A 15,367-nucleotide genomic window follows, 5' to 3' on the forward strand; every position below is an offset into this window, starting at 1 on the left:
GTCTTGGCTCGGAAGGGACAGAACTTCTTCCTTGGGCTGCCTTCAACTCTTAGGAACATAGAACGCGTTAGGAACATAGAACACCACTTACACACTAAGTGCTATATTCTACCGCTTAGACTTTCTCCAAGGGAATGGGACCATTCCAGCAGCCCATCCCGGTTCCTGGAATCACGCAGCCCCCAAGCACAGACCCACTACAGAGAGGAGAGTGGAATTGTCCTCCTAAAGGGAAGGCAGCCTTTTAATGGGCTCCATGTGATAGATAAGTCGGTATTGCTGTTGAGATGGTGGGGCTGAGAACAGCCTCAAACCGGGGGGCAGCTCCTGAGCGAGGTGGGCAAAGGGACTTGGACTTAGCATTCTGACTTTGGTTGTGAGGCTCTCTCTTCTGCGATCTGGCTTGAATGCATCCGAAGAACTTGTGCTCTTCCAATATACTCTGGGAGAAGGGAAGACATCTGTCAGGAGAGGACAGGGAGGGGCCCGGCCCCTAGCTGGGAGCTGCTTGGGAGACCTGGGTGGACCTGTTCTCTCCACAAGACCCCAGGCAGATGTGGGTCAAGGCCAGCTTCTGCTCTGGGCTCTGCTGGTGACCTGGAAGGAGCTAACCCCCTTCTCAGAGCTTCACCTCCCCCTCTCGTTCTCCATCCATACAAAAAATACCTAGAGAGCCAGACAGCCAGCCCCCTTAGGATCCCTTACAGTCTAGTGGGAGAGAATACTATACATGGCGGGTAGCTGTCCTCTTCTCTGCCCTTGCCAAAGGCACCAGGATGATGCTTGCAGATTCCTCCCTGGTCTCCCCCCACCCCCTGGCCCCCGACAGTCCATTCTTTACTGGGCAGCCAGGGGTCCCCCCAGGCCCAGTATATAAGACTCCAGGGCACCCCCACGCCCTCTGCGTGGGACCACCGGTCCCGCCCACCTACCCCATCTCATTTCTTACTTCTGTCCTGACCCACAAGGCCCCAGGCACCCTGGCCTGTGTGTACTTTCACCCACACAGCGGGCACGTGAGAGCCCTACCTCTGGGCTCTCCCTAGACCCACATTGGGCCAGATCCTAGGAACCCTCTCCCCATCCTGCCAGTCCTCCCTACTGTCCTTCACTTTACCCTTTTTTTCCCTTATGGCTCCTGGCCCCCTCAGATGTTTATGTTGGCTGCCCTCCTCCTCATAAGCCCCGTGGCCGTGGGTGCCCATCTGGACTCTTCCCCAGAGCCTCGCTCACAACTGCTAAGGAAATCTCTTGAATGAGTGGAGAGATGAATGGACAGAACGGGCATCTTCCTGGGACAGGGCCTTATCTCCAGGTCCTTGGATCCCCCCAGGGCATACAGCCAGGGTGGGCCTCAGGGAGCCCCCGATGACCTGCTGCCTGGGATCTTACCTGGTTTGTCGCCTTTGGGTAGGGATGGTGTCTTTGTCTTCTTCAGGGATTGGCTATAACAGACACAAAGACAAGGCTGGGAAGGTGAGGCCAGAGCCCGCCAAGGCACAGTGGCAGGGTGGTGGGTGAGGTGGGGAGGGAAGTGCTCCAAGGAGACACCTGAGAACCCAGTACAGGGCCAGAGCGAGAACCCAGGCCCTCAAACCCAAATGAGCACAAGCCCCTGCCCCCAAGCTGCAACCGCCCTCAAACTCAGCATTCCCTAGAGTGAGCCCATTCCTGCCTTCCCTTCCTGACTGTCCCCACCCTCTCTCATCGGCTCCTTTCAGTCCTACCAATCCCAGTAGTGTTCCCCAAGCTGTACTGGAAAAACTCCAGGAGACTGTCAAAATGACACAGCCCTTGGTTCATCCCCAACGTGCTGTGTTAGAATGTTCCAGAATCTGCATTTTTCACAAGGCCTCCTGCAAATCTGCATGCTGCTGGGCTGGGAAGTGAGACTAGCCCCAGGCTGAATCCCAGCTCTGGGGTGGACCCCCCGGGTGACTTTGGGCCTCCATGTAGCGGTGGCTGAGCCCGAGTTTTCCAATTTGTAAAATGGGGGTATACCGCTGTCTCCACCGATGGTTGTGTGGGCTGCAGATACGTGAGCCATCTGCCGGGGTCAGGCAGTGTAGTGAGCACATATTACTGCCAGATCCGTCGCTGACACCTGGCCCTACACACCTGCTTTGTGAGGACTTCCCTACTTGCCCCTTTCCCTGTGTCCTCCGGCCGTGGGAGGCACGTAACACCCCTGGTAAGGGACTTCTGCTTGCCTGTTAGCTTTCCTTCTCTACTTGTCTTCCCAAAGACTGAGAGCGAGAGGGCTCCATGTGGCTCCTCTGGCCCTTGTCTTGCTACAGCTGACACAGGGTGCCCCTAGGGCATCCCCCAGAGCCAGCCACGGAAGCCTGGGCTGTAGCACCGGCTGACCTGGGGGTCCCCAGGGGAGGGGCTGGGCCTTCTTCTCCTCCAGCACCGGCTCAGTGAGCCCAGGCTGTGGCCAGCGCCCGGATCTCTTTTTCAGACCACCCCTGCCTCCCCTGGGAGGACAGGTGGATGCATGTGAGGCAGCAGCTCTGGGAGCAGAGGGGCAGGTGAGGGGTGTGGAGCCCACCTGTAGGGCAGCTGTTGCCTCTCTTGAGAAAGTTCTTGGACTTCTTCGTGGAGCTGATGGAGAAGTTTTTCCACCGGGAGGGAGTCTAGGGCCTGTGGGAGGAGCTGAGCCACCGCTGTCTGCAGGAGCCCCAGGGCCAGGTCTTTCTCTGCAAGCACAGCCGGGGGGCACGGTCCTCAGTGGCAAGACCCACGCTGTCCTGTCCCCACAAGGGACAGGCTGGAAGCAGGGCCTCCAGATCTTCTGCCCAACCCTGACCCAGGACAGCTCTCTCTAACCATCTGACAGTCTGCGTCCAGGTCCCCTTTTGGCTGGGGTGGAGGTGGGGGAGGGCTTTCTCTGTCCTGGCCCATGTGTGTGCAGAACACCCAACCCTCCCCCACCTTTCTCTCACCACAAGATCACATGCCTGTACCTTGTTCTTGGCCCCCTCTGGCCCACCCAGCCGCCATGCCTCCGGGCTCTCTCCGGAAAGCCCCCTGGGGACCTGCCTCCTTCCCTCCCCCACCTCCCCTCCCCCACTCCCTCCAGCTCCCATCAGCACTCCTCAACCCCTCACTTGGATATACCTTCCACCCACCATCCCGGTCTGTGCCTGTGCGTCCGCTCCTGTGTCCCTGTGCATATTTTGTGCCTGTGTGTGCATGCTTCCCCCAGCGGTGGGTGTCTGCTGAAGACAGCTCTGGACTTCTCCCTGCCAGGTACCCAGGGTGGTGGTCAGCCCAAAGTCCCCTCTGAGAAGCAGGGGGGTGGAAATCCTGCTGCGGGAGCAGGAGCAGGGAGCAGGGAGCAGGGGCACCGTCCTGCTGGAAAAGGCTAGTTTGGTGCTCCAAAAAGGAGCAGCAGCCCAGGGGGTGGCTCTGTGTGGGAGCCGAGTGACATCTGGAGAACAAGGCCCTCAACAGCCTCTAGTCCAAGAAAGCCCTGGGCACCTGCCGTGTCCTCACCCTTCGGAGGAGCGTACAGGAGCCAGAACTGGATAGCGCTCAAGGAGTCCGTCTGCAGGATCTGACAAAGGAGCTCCAGGATCTGTGGGCAGGAGGACAGGCCCCAGGTCAGCGTGTCCGGAAGACACGACCCAGCCGGCAGCACAGGCCCCTCCCCCACAACGTGGGCTCCCAGAGCCACATGCTTGGCTCCGCTGGTCCCCACCAAAGTCCCTGCCCCATGACTTCTCACTTTACAGAGCATTTTCTGTCCCACCAGTCCCGGAGGAAGAGTCTTGAGGACACCCAGCAGGGAGAGTGCGGCAGAACCAAGCTTCTGAACCCCATGTGTGGACGCCTCCTCCCTGAACCCCGTGTGGGCTGATGGTGCCCCAGAGTCCCTCACTGGGAAGGCAGAGTGAGAGCGGGCCACGCGGCCGCTCAGAGACGCACTGAGTCTCGGATCCCTGGGTCCTGGGCGTGGGGATTTCAGGAACCCCACAGGCCTCCCCTCCCTGGAGCTCCCAGGGTCTGGAGGCGCTAGCATAGAGGTGGGGTGATCGGAGCGGGCGGGCTGCGGCTCAGGGCTGGCTGGTTCTGCAGACCGCCCGGCCTGGGACTCCGTCTCGCCCAGTAGCCTGCCACCTTCACACTCAGCCGCTTCTTCAGCTGCTTCCTCAGCCTTGGGCGTCACTGCCACTTTCCGACCCTCTTCCCCCTGTGATCTCCAGGCAAGTGTCATCCGGGGGAGAGCCAGCTCTGTGTCGGACGGGCTACGGGGGCTCCCTAGGCGGAGCTGCTGATGGCGGCTGTGGCTACGGCCGGCTGGAGTTGGGGCCCGCGGTAGCAGGTGGAACCCTTGGAGTCCTAGGAAAGTGGGGTCCCCTCAGTGCTTGGCAGTTGGTCTCCCCAGGACCTGGAGGGACCTGTCAGTCCCCAGCAAGTCTGCCTCATCCTCAGCAGAGTGGGAACCGGGCTGAGAATCTTCCCAGACCTCTGCCACCTAGGGCACCCCCTCGGTCCCAGATACCCACCTGTTGCAGTGACTCCCACCTTGGGTCTGCCCCTGGGCCTTTCTCCGTTCTCCGCGTCCAACTTACCTGCCCGGGGCCCCCTCCCCACAGGACCCGAGAACCTAATTCCAGGCAAGGTGAGGCCGCCCTATGGTGGAGAAAGTGCTGTTCTAGTCCGGGTTATGCCGCTCCCTCTCTGGGGGCCTGGGCCACAGAATGTCACCTGGCAGGGCCTTAGCCTTGCCGTCTGTGGAATGGGGATTCTGGGCCCTGTTTGCGCTATCCATTTCACTGGACCTGTGCAAGTATCCAAAGGACTGCAGGCTTTTTCTTTTTTTAAGAGACTGGCTTCATGTGTAACCTTTCCTGGAGAACATGGATGCATTTGAAAAGGGACTGTGAGATAGCCTTAAGCCACCGGCATGGGGCAAGGACTCATCTCAGGCCTTGACTGGGAAACTAGTGCAGGGAGCCGGGTGGGTCTGTGCGTCACTGTGGCAGAGACCAAACCCCTCCAAGTGTGGGGAGACCGTGCTGGGACTGGCCTGGCTGGCTGCAGCCCAAGGCAGAGCGGGGCGTGCTTTGGGGACAACACTAGGCAGGACCTTCCTCTCCAGCCATTCCACCACAGCAGCTCCCTTCCTGAACTCCTCCAGGGCCACAGCCGGAATTGCCCTTCTCGATGACCCCTTCATGCTCTCAATTTGGGTGGATCATGGAACTAAAGCCCTGAGCGGGGAAGGCCTTCAAAGTGAGGGAGAGCCTCCCACAGAAACCTGGATGCAACAGGGGGTTGGATCCAGGGGCTGGACTCCCAGGTCGGGAGTTTCTGAGGCTGACGGTCTCAGGTACATGTGTCCCCAGGAGAGGCCACGCTGCCTTTTTTCTTTTTTTAAAGAGGGAGAGGTGGGGGGAGGGGCAGAGGGAGAGGAAGAGAGAGAATCCCAAGCAGGCTCCACCCCAGTATGGAGCCCGAAGTGGGGGTCCATGCCATGACCCCGAGATCATGACCTGAGCCAAAATCAAGAGCTGGACGCTTAACTGACGGAGCCACCCAGGCGCCCCGAGGGGCCACACTTTAAATCACACTTTGAAGTTTGTAAGCTCCTAGTTGGGATTGCTGGGAGCCTGGGAGCAGCAACCCCCGTGTTCTCAGCCCTCAGACCAGGCCTCCTTCGGGCCGTAGCTACCCGTGCTCCCAGGGCCTCACCAGCAGCTCCTGATCCCGCAGGACAATGGTCTGGGCTCCTCCATCTTTGCCAGAAGGATAAATCCGGGGGCTCTGGCGGGAGTGGCGGCGACCAACGGCTTGGGTGGAAGTGGGGATGAGCCTCCCGGTCTCGGCCGAGTACTTTGCCCCCTGCTCCCGCTGAGGCTCCTCCTTCTGCTGGGGGCAAAGTGGCCAGAGACTCCAGGCAGTGAGAGAGAGATTGAGAGAGCGAGAGAGAGGCTCAAGGAAGAAGGCAGAAGGGAAGAGGAGGAGGCCCAGTCATACCTCTAGGGCATCCCCCACTCCTGAAATCCCAGCATCCCCACATTGCAGGAAACTGGGGGTATGACCAGGCCAGCCCACCCTGTTCTAGACTCCTCTCCCCAGTCAAAGTTCTTCCTCCTGGAACTTGAATGCTGGAGCCCCTGGCGGTCCTCTGAAGTCCTCGTACTTCCTCCTAGGGAGACCCTCCTTCCCTCCCCTCCTCCCAGCCCATCACAGATTTGAAAGCAGTATCCTGGGCCATGGCCCCCATCGCCTACCTTAACTCCCAGGTCAGCTGCTCCCAAGTTTGTCCCCCAGAGCTTGGCATCTTTTCTTTGCCCTGGTAAACCCTCCTGAGCCAGGCCTCTGGATATGAGGCCTGGGACCTCCTACCCTTGCAACCCAGTAGACTGGTGGCATACTTCTTATTTTATTTGTTTGTTTACTTGTTTATTTATTTTAGAGAGATCAAGAGAGCTCCTGTGTGTGAGCAGGGGAGGAACAGAGGAAGAGGGAGAGAAGCAGACTCCCTGCTGAGCACAGAGCTCCAATGTGTGGCTCGATCCCAGGACCCTGAGATCAAAGAGTTGGACGTTCAACTGACTGAGCCACCCAGGCACCCCTATACTTCTCTCCATTTTCGAGATAAGAAAAGTGAGACCCAGATTGCTTAGCTGAGTTGCTGTGAGCATTGCACCGAGTTAGCCGCAAAGCAATCATGAGAACTCTGTTGCCCTAGACAAGGGCGGAGGCAGAGTCTGTCCCAAGGGCCAGACCTGCCCTCAGTCGGCTTCCAGCTACCTCCAAGCTGCCTCCAATGGTCTTTACTGAATTACCAGCAAATGGCACCCATGAGGTCACCGCATCCTGTTTGAAATCCTTCAGTGAATCTCCCCTTCTTATGAGATCCGACACTAAGGTGAGTTCAGAAATTAAAAACAAGCTCCTCTTTTTGGCCATATTCAAAGTCGGCCCCTTTTCACACTTTCTCCCTTCCCCCCACCATGGCTGCCCACATAATCCCTGCACGTCAGCCCAGTCTCTAAGGATGTCCTGCCTTTCCCAGCTTCTGTAGTCTTGTGCTGCGGGCCTCCACTAGGGACGCCTCCCCTGTCCACTTCTTCACATCCCCCCTCTGTTATGAACCCTTCCTGGATTTCTCTATCCAGCCACCTTCTCTTCTCCTCCAAGCCCTTGCCGCGACCCTCCCCCTTCAGGCCGGTGTTCTGTAGCCCCCTCCTCCCTGGGCCAACCGCCCCCCACCTCTTGTGGACGCGGACTTTACTGTCCATGAGGTGGGAACCCCCTTTGGAGGGGTTTTGTTACAAAGGGATGGACCCTCGGATCTCTTCCCGGACTCTCTTCCCGGACGGCGCCTTTGATCCACACCTACCTCTTTGTTCTTCAGCTCATTCTCCTTAGTGAAGACGGCCACCCGGGAGGCCAGGTCCTTCAACTCCTTCTTCCAGGTCTCTGGGAAGACATTGCCAGCTGATACACGGGGTCCTCCTCCCTGCCCTCCCTGTGGTACCCAGCACTGGGGGGAAGAGGCTGGTCACCTCCCCAACCTCGTGTCTTACAAGGAAAGGGGGAGGCAGTGATCTTGAGGGAGGGAGGAGGATTCCCCCCCCCCCAACCTTGGTGCAGTCACTACTGGAGGGCGGCTGACGTTGATCCCTAGCCTGTGGCTTCACTGGGGGATGCTGGAGATGCTTGGCTCCCTGTGCCAGGAAGTGCGTGGGTTAATCCAGCTTTGCCTCCTTCGGACACTGAGGCCAGCCCTGAGACCCAGTGGCTGTGCTGTACCAGTCACTCAGACATCTGCCTGTTCCTGGCGAAGCTGGTCTGGGAGCAGGCTGGCGACAGAGAGCCTCGGAACCCTTTCTGCTCTGCACTGCTGTCCTGGTTCCTCCCTGGGGCCTCTCCCCACCCCCGCCAGTGAGCTTCCCCTTGGCCCGCAGGGAAGGGCAAGGGCCTGGGCAGGGCCATGGCCGCCTGAGAGCTGCCGCTCCATCTCTGGCTGTCTGCTCCGACGGCCCGGTGGCCGAGCATACAAGCCACTCAACATTTCCAGTCATTTCCAATCATCCCTGTCTCTGGCTGTCAGTCACGTGACTGTGGCCCACCTCTGCCTGTCCTCTGATGGTTATTACTTCTCGAACACCTCAAATCTGAGTAGGGGCCACATTTCTGAGGACCTGGGGAGGGGGTGGGGAAGAATGCAGATGCTGCTGCCTGAGGAAATGAGGAAAAATCTAGACTACCCCATGGGACCCCACCAACCTAAGAGCTCTTTCCTTCCCAGGCACCTGGAGAGGGCCTGCTGCCCAAGTACACACCAGAGGAAAGCTGGGGCTCCCGATTGGACTGTGGGTCTCCGACGGGGACAGAGATGCTGGGCATCCCCATCAGACAGCGGGATAAAAGTGTGACTTGAGGCACGGGGGCCAGAGAGAACTCGTCTCTGACGACACAGACGGGCTTCCCGGTGAGATCTGCGAAGGGTGAGAGGCTGTGAGAAGGAGAGCCTGGGTGGACCCTAGGAAGCCCAGGAGACTGTGGGAGGCGGTGGGCAGGGAGAGCACTGAACCCACTTTTTCCAGTAACCACAAAAGCCCATAGGTCACTGGAGCTGGGAGATCCCGCAGCCACGGAGGCCCTACGCACAGGGACATTAGAACACGCAGTGACGGGCTGTGCTCAGGCTCACGCAGCGAGTCAGGCGGAGGTGAGCTAGGAGCCCAGGCTTTCTGGGACCCTAGAACTGGGGTCCCTCTGCTATTCTAGGACAGAGCAAGGAACTGCAGGTGTGAACACACAGAGGGAGACAGCTTAAAGAGGAGGGCAAGAGGAGGGTGAGGCGCTAAGCCACAGTCTGTGACCAGAGGGGTCTGGGCTCAAATCTCAGGGAGTGGTAAGAGTTAGCCAGATCCCCCTGGAGAAAACTTCTTGCCATCTGTCAGCCTGTGCCGGGCAGCCTGGGGGAGATGGCAAGCTGCTTACACACGAGGACCCCGCCGCCTTACAGTCTGACTGTGTATTATCGTCTACCATGAAGCTTCAAGGACCCGCCTGGTAGGACCGAGCGTGGTGGCTCACTCTGTCCTTTCAGAAACACTCTCCTTTTGGCCAGGGGTCCCCTTATTCTCCTGGTCCCTCCTAACTCGCAGGCCACTCCTCACCTCCTCTGCTCCTTCCTTCTCACCAGTGGCGGCGTCCCTCCTAAATTGGCCACATCGGCGTCTCTTGCCTGAACTCCGGGCCCAGCCACCCATTCTGCCCTCTTTGCCCCAAGCCTGAAAGTCATGTGGAGTCTTGCATCTCCCAGGTTCTCACCAAATTCCCAACCCCTCTTCCACCTGGTTCGGGCCCTCGCTTCGGGCTCTTTTTGCCTCAGCCAATGTGACTCTTGTTTTCTAGTCATCAGGCCCAGCACCTGGGAGGCATCCTTGACCCCTCTCTGCCTTTCCCGCTCATTTCTAACCAGTCTGCAAATCCTGTTGGCTTCACCTCTGTAGGTCTCTAGAGCAGGGCCACTCAGTCTTCCACTGCTACCTCCTTGGTCCATGCCACCCTCCAGACAGCGGCCAACAAGTCACTCCTGTCACTTCTTTGCCTTCACCCCTTCCCATGGCTCCTGTTGCCTCAGCGAGATGGCTCAATGGTAAGTAGGTGACCTCCAAGGCCCATGTGCTCTGGACCCCCACCACCTCTCTGGCCCATCTCCTTTCTACCCTTCCTTATTCTGCTCCAGCCACACTGGATTCCTTGCTGACCCTCCAACAGAGCCAGGATGTGTGCCTCAGGGACTTTGCACTTGCTGTTCCCTAGGACATTTCCCCCCCGCAATATCCACAATATCCCTTTAGTTCTTTGCCCAAAGGCCATGCTATTGATGAGGTTTCCTCCCCTCTAGAGCCTTGGCACTTTATACACCCTGACACCTTATCTGTTTCCTATTCTTTCTCACCAAAGTCGGCTCCATGAGGTTAGGGACTATCTTATTCACTGTCATATCCCCAGAGCCTAAAATGTACCTGACCTGTAGTTCACACTCAATAGATGGCTAAGTGGATGAAGTGGCCTGAGTTCCAGAACAGAGTGTGGTTCTGGGGCAGAATGTTCATCCCTTTCCCTGAATCCTAAAATGGGAGGATTTGGCAATGAGGGATCTTGGAGCCTGCCCCCCAGGTCAAGTCTTTGCTTGACCAAGTGCTTGCAAGTGGCCAAGCAGCTCTCTGACCCCAACAAAATCCCCACCCTTTCCGGGTCTCAGCTTGGAAATGGGGGCTGACACCTCCCTTTCCCATTTTCGAGACAGCCCCACCACCTCCAGCTGGGCCCCTACCCACCCCTGGTCTACCTTGGATGTGGGTCACACGTTGTGGGTGCGGGTGGTGTCGGGAGAAGAAGGAGTGGTGGCTGAGGCGGCCAAAGCGGTAGGCCCCAGGGGTTTGGGCCCTGGGGGTCCTCAGTGCCGTTTGGGTCAGCTGGAAATCCACAATCCCTGGGATCATCAGTTCTTTCTGCGGCCCGCTGTCCCCGTGGCTCCTTGGCCTGTGTCCTGACTTCTTTTCAGGCTCAGCCCTTGGCCTGAAGGAGAAGATCAAGGAGAAGCTAATGGAGCCTCCTGGCGGCAGTGCCCACCCGGCTCGGAGCACGGGGCTTATCTGGAGTCTATTCCCGAGACACTCTGAAATGGGTTTCCAGGATCTTACTCCCGCCCCCCTGGCACCCAAAGCCGGGCCTCCCCCGGGGTCCACGCCCAACTGGTACAGTCCAGTCCCGGGGAGCCTCCTGTCTTTCTAAGATGCCTTCCCAGGGAGCTCGAATCTATTTGAGAGAATTCAGATGGACTCTCTCAAGACCTCAGTTTTCTCCCACAAACCCTCTCTCAAGTCGGAAGGAAGCAGCCGCAGACCCACCTACTCATCCAAATACCTGGGTAGGAGCAAAGGGACCTTATATACACAGACACAGCAAGGGCCTGTCCCCAGGCTGACCGTTGGCAGCCCAGGAGAAGCCAGCTACAGGCAGCCCCCCGGCCCCCGTTCCCCCCAGGCAGTCTTGGCCCAGACTCAGCATCCAGAGGCCAAAGCTGGAGCACCGAGGCCAGATGGCCCCAGCATGTCCTTTTCGGGGGGGGGGGGAGGCCCTCCCAGGAGACGTAGAGCTGATGGGGTAGCCTTCCGAGTCGCAACGCTGCAGGGAAGCGTCAAGCTTTTGCTCTGCTTTGCTGGAGACAAGCTTCTCAGGTTGTCTGTCCTCCGCCCTGCACCCCTGCCCTCTGCTGAGGATGCCGGGCCTTGCCTCTGGAGGAGGAGCTCGAGGTCAGTCCGGCAAGGATCCAAAGGTGGGGTGTTCTCCGCCTGGGGCCGGGGGGGGGGCACCTGCCTGCGCACTGTCTGCGCTCCCTTCTCCCGCTGGCCCCGGCTGAAGGGAGGCCCTCTGGAGAAGAGACGGACTCTGGATATGCTAAGCAGAGTGCTCTGCCCCGGGACCCTCTGAGAATTTCGCTGACCAGGCCCCTGAGTTTTCTGTGCCGTCCTCGATTGGCCTCTAAGGGATCTGGGACTTAAAGAAATAAAGCAAACCTTCTCTGAAATCTGCAGTTACCTGGTGTCCCCTACCCCAAGTGATGGAGGAAGTCACCCTTCAGAAACCCCAGGAATTCTAGTACTAGGTGTTTCGGCCCCCCCCTGTCACCATGTCCTTTCCCTCCAGGGAGGGACCCGGTTTGTGACCTGCACTAAACTCAGGCTCAGAAACCCACGGGGACCTGGCTGAGGGCAGCGGAAGGCGAGGCCTCTCAGTCTACTGGGTTCCCCCTGGCCACCTTTGTCTCCCACCCCGCCCCGCCCCCACCACCCCCTTGGTCAGCAGCGGGGGGCACACGCGGGGTCTTACGTCATCCGTGGATGTTCAGCCAACTGGGTCTTCACTTCCGTAGCCATCGTAGCCTTTCTGACAGAATAAAGGCCAGTGCACCTAATACTAGTGCTGGAGATGGATAGCAGGAACTCTCATACACGGGCAGTGGGAGTCTAAACCGGAACAGACACTTGGGGGAGAAAAATTGGCAATATCTTGTAAAATTGGACATTGGCATGTTGAACTGGCATAGAGCGCTCAGCCGTTCCTCTCCCTGACATATACCCAGGGAGGCCCTTGCAGTGGTACCACAAAGGGTGTATGTAAAAACATTTAGACTGACATCGTGCAAATTAGCCAACACCTGGCGACATCCCAGATGTCCAATGGTGGCAGGAACGGGTAAATGAGCTGTGCTGCATGTGGGCAATTGAGTGTCATATTGCAATGACAATGAGCCATAGCTACGCAGAACAACACGGGTGAATCTTACAAATATAATGTGAGGTCAAGGAAAGCGAGTCCCAGAAGCCCCAGAGCCTGAGATTCCTTTTGAGAGGTAGAGTTCAAAGGCAAGCAAAAGTATCATAAATGTGATAAAATAAGGGGGGGGGGGAAGAAAACAGTACACACAAAATTCAGCTAGTGGCTATTTCTGAGGAAAGTAAGAGGGGGGATGGGATGGGAGGGGGGCAGGTTAGGTTGTTAGTTGGTGCTCTAGTTCTTGGTTTGAGAGGCGCCTTTGCTGGTGCTCATTATAAAATGAAATAAACTAATTCGGTGACATGGGTGTAAGGTGATAGGTGTTAAAGTCAAGAACTATGATTGGGGGCGCCTGCGTGGCTCAGTGGGTGAAGGATCTGCTTTCGGCTCAGGTCATGATCTCAGGGTCCTGGGATGGAGCCCCGCATCGGGCTCCCTGCTCAGTGGGAAGTCTGCGCTCCCTCTCCCACTCCCCCTGCTTGTGTTTCCTCTTTTGCTGTGCCTCTCTCTGTTAAATAAATAGATAAGATGTTTAAAAAAAAAAGAATCGTGATTGGTCTGAATCTATGGACCTGAATATAGCTATATATATGCATCTATGCATAATATATACACACATACATATATATACACATACACGTACATATACACATATAGTACATGCACATATATACATGTACACGTGAATACTCACACGTACACATGTACATAAATGCACACATTATACACTTATACAGTATGTGCATATGTACACATATACACATACACGTGCACACATGCGTACATATACACACAGACACACATCTACACATACAATACAGCACGCACATACACATACAGATACATGTGCACACACATACATATACACATGCACACACAAAGGTACATGTACACACAGCACACATATACAGGTCACATACAAATGCACATGAACACACATGCAAATGCACACACACATACAGTATATGCACACATACATGCATGTACACACACGCACATAGACACACGTACATAGACACATGCACATATACATATACACACAGCACACACACACATGTACACACATATACATTTGTACACACATACTATACACGTGTTTGAATGCATGTACACATACACACATATGTACACACATATACAGGCACACATATAGCACACATATGCAGGTACACATAAAATACACGTGAGCACACATGCACACATATGCATATACATGTACATGTACACACGCATACAGTATATGGATCTCTAGATCTGTCTGTCTATATCTTTCCATAATGTCTATATCTTTTCCATAATGGGGCTGGGACAGGAAGTCAGTGCATTCTGAAAAAGAACTCTCAGTCACAAAATCTGCAAAGGACCCCAGAGATCCTCAGGGCCAGCCTCTCAAGCACTGCTTGAGTTGGGGGAAGGTGAGACTTCAGGTGTCCTGCCTTTAAGTCTCCTGTTCTCTTCTCTAAAGAGCAAAACAGTTGGCAGAACTTCCTTGGAAGGAAGCTTTGGACATCCTTGGTGACGGGGGCTGGGTCTAGAGCACTCACATGCTGCAGGCTTGAGGACAGGCCATTTGGAAGCCCAAACCCATCCGCCTACAGGAAAAAGTACTCGTTAGAACAAAGACTTTCAAATGTTTTTGACTGTGATCATACTAAGAAACTCCTTCCTAGATTCTGATTCACACACATGTGTACACACACATCTGTGTATGTGAAACTGAAGCAAGAACATTCTAGAGCAATCCTTACCCTTGCCACATAGCATGCACAGCACTATTTTCATCCTACTTCTTGTTTTCATTTCTCAAATGTTAGCCGTGACCAATCACATTGATTTTATAAGCCACAAATGGGTAATGACCCACAGCTGCGGTAGAGGTCAACAGGGACTGAGGCAGGCCTGTCTTTTCCAGAGTGGGACAGGCCGGACCCTGCTGTGTCTGCTTCCTTCCTCACTCCCCTCTCTGCCTGGCCCACAAGCAGCTGGACACAAGGAGTTCAAACGTTCACACCCATCCTAAGAGAGACCTTCCCTTTCTGCATCTTGGCCTTTGGAGGCCCTCCCCTGGCCCCTCTGTCTGGCTCTAGTGTCCATTTCCTCCCCGGGAGACATCCGTGGTGGACTTACCGAGGCGAGTGCCTGCTACGGTCCGTGTATGAGAAGTCCCCGCTGCCTGAGCAGAAAGGAGCAAGAGGACACATCAATAGGCAGGCAGGCTCGCTGGTTCTGTGGGCAAGCCTGTTGGCTTTGTGACCACGTAAGCCACTTGTTGCTAGGCTACCCCTGCCCCACAACTCCAGAACCACTCCCCAGCACCCCTCTCCTCACCACCCCCCACCCCAGCTCCTCTGACCCTTCCAGGTTCTCTCCAAGTTCCCTCTCCACCTGGCACTCAGCATTTTCAGTGGGGGCCAAGGGAGACAATGAGAGTCGGGGGCCGGTTTCAGCCAGCAAGCAGCAGACAGAGAGAGAAAAACTGGCAAAGAAGGTTGGTGGAGCTTGGTCCCAGCTTTGTCAGCCCGACCAGGCTTGATGCCACTCTAGAGAGCTCTGCTTCCCATACATCCTGTTTTTGGGGGTTGACTGGCAAGACAGCTGTCTCTTAACTGGAGAGAAGGAGGCTGCCCAAGTGACCGAGAGCCTCCCTCCAGCCCTCCTCTGGGCAGGATAACGGGGTGGGAAGACTCTGGTTTTTAGCTGGGCAAGGGTTTCGATCTGATTCGGACACTTCTTAGATGTAGCACCTTGGGGAAGTCACCTGTGCTGCCAGAAACATGGAACAGTGGTAAGAAGGCTTGGTTTGAACACCAGTTCTGCACTGGTGAGCTGTGTGACCTCAGACAGATTACCTGATGTCTCTGATCTTCAGTTATCACATCTCAGAAATGAACATGCTCATGGGATTGTTGGGAAGACAGAGTGACTTCATGCACATTGAAGTGTTTGGAACAATGCCAGGCACTCAGTATGATCTCCTACCGTTATTGCCTTCTTTGGGCCTGTCCGATGGGGCAGCCTCCTCTACCCCTGGTGTTCTTCTGAAGGACGA

The 15,367-nt window shown here is 56.3% G+C and overlaps 1 protein-coding gene across 1 annotated transcript; it reads right to left on the reverse strand.

Annotated features, from left to right (window-relative positions):
- Positions 1-356: 356 nt before the first annotated feature.
- Positions 357-11,918, reverse strand: TBATA (thymus, brain and testes associated). Its single transcript, XM_046026584.1, has 9 exons — positions 11,872-11,918; positions 10,328-10,557; positions 8,304-8,459; positions 7,358-7,437; positions 5,701-5,877; positions 3,499-3,580; positions 2,552-2,699; positions 1,393-1,445; positions 357-442 (listed from the first exon to the last, which is right to left on the reverse strand). Exons 1-9 carry the CDS (start codon positions 11,916-11,918, stop codon positions 357-359), a joined length of 1,059 nt encoding a protein of 352 aa, XP_045882540.1.
- Positions 11,919-15,367: the final 3,449 nt, after the last annotated feature.

Source organism: Meles meles, chromosome 13, assembly GCF_922984935.1.
Source record: "Meles meles chromosome 13, mMelMel3.1 paternal haplotype, whole genome shotgun sequence".
NCBI lineage: Eukaryota > Metazoa > Chordata > Mammalia > Carnivora > Mustelidae > Meles > Meles meles.

What these genes read in the sequence shown, in the direction of transcription:
- TBATA (XM_046026584.1), bottom strand. Translation starts at nt 11,918, where the DNA reads ATGGCTACGGAAGTGAAGACCCAGTTGGCTGAACATCCACGGATGAC. An exon ending in GGAGCCCCAGCTTTCCTCTG is followed by an intron (nt 7,438 to 8,303) that starts GTGTGTACTTGG and finishes ATGTCTTCCCAG; the next exon opens with AGACCTGGAAGAAGGAGTTG. An exon ending in TGCGGGATCAGGAGCTGCTG is followed by an intron (nt 3,581 to 5,700) that starts GTGAGGCCCTGG and finishes TCCTGCCCACAG; the next exon opens with ATCCTGGAGCTCCTTTGTCA.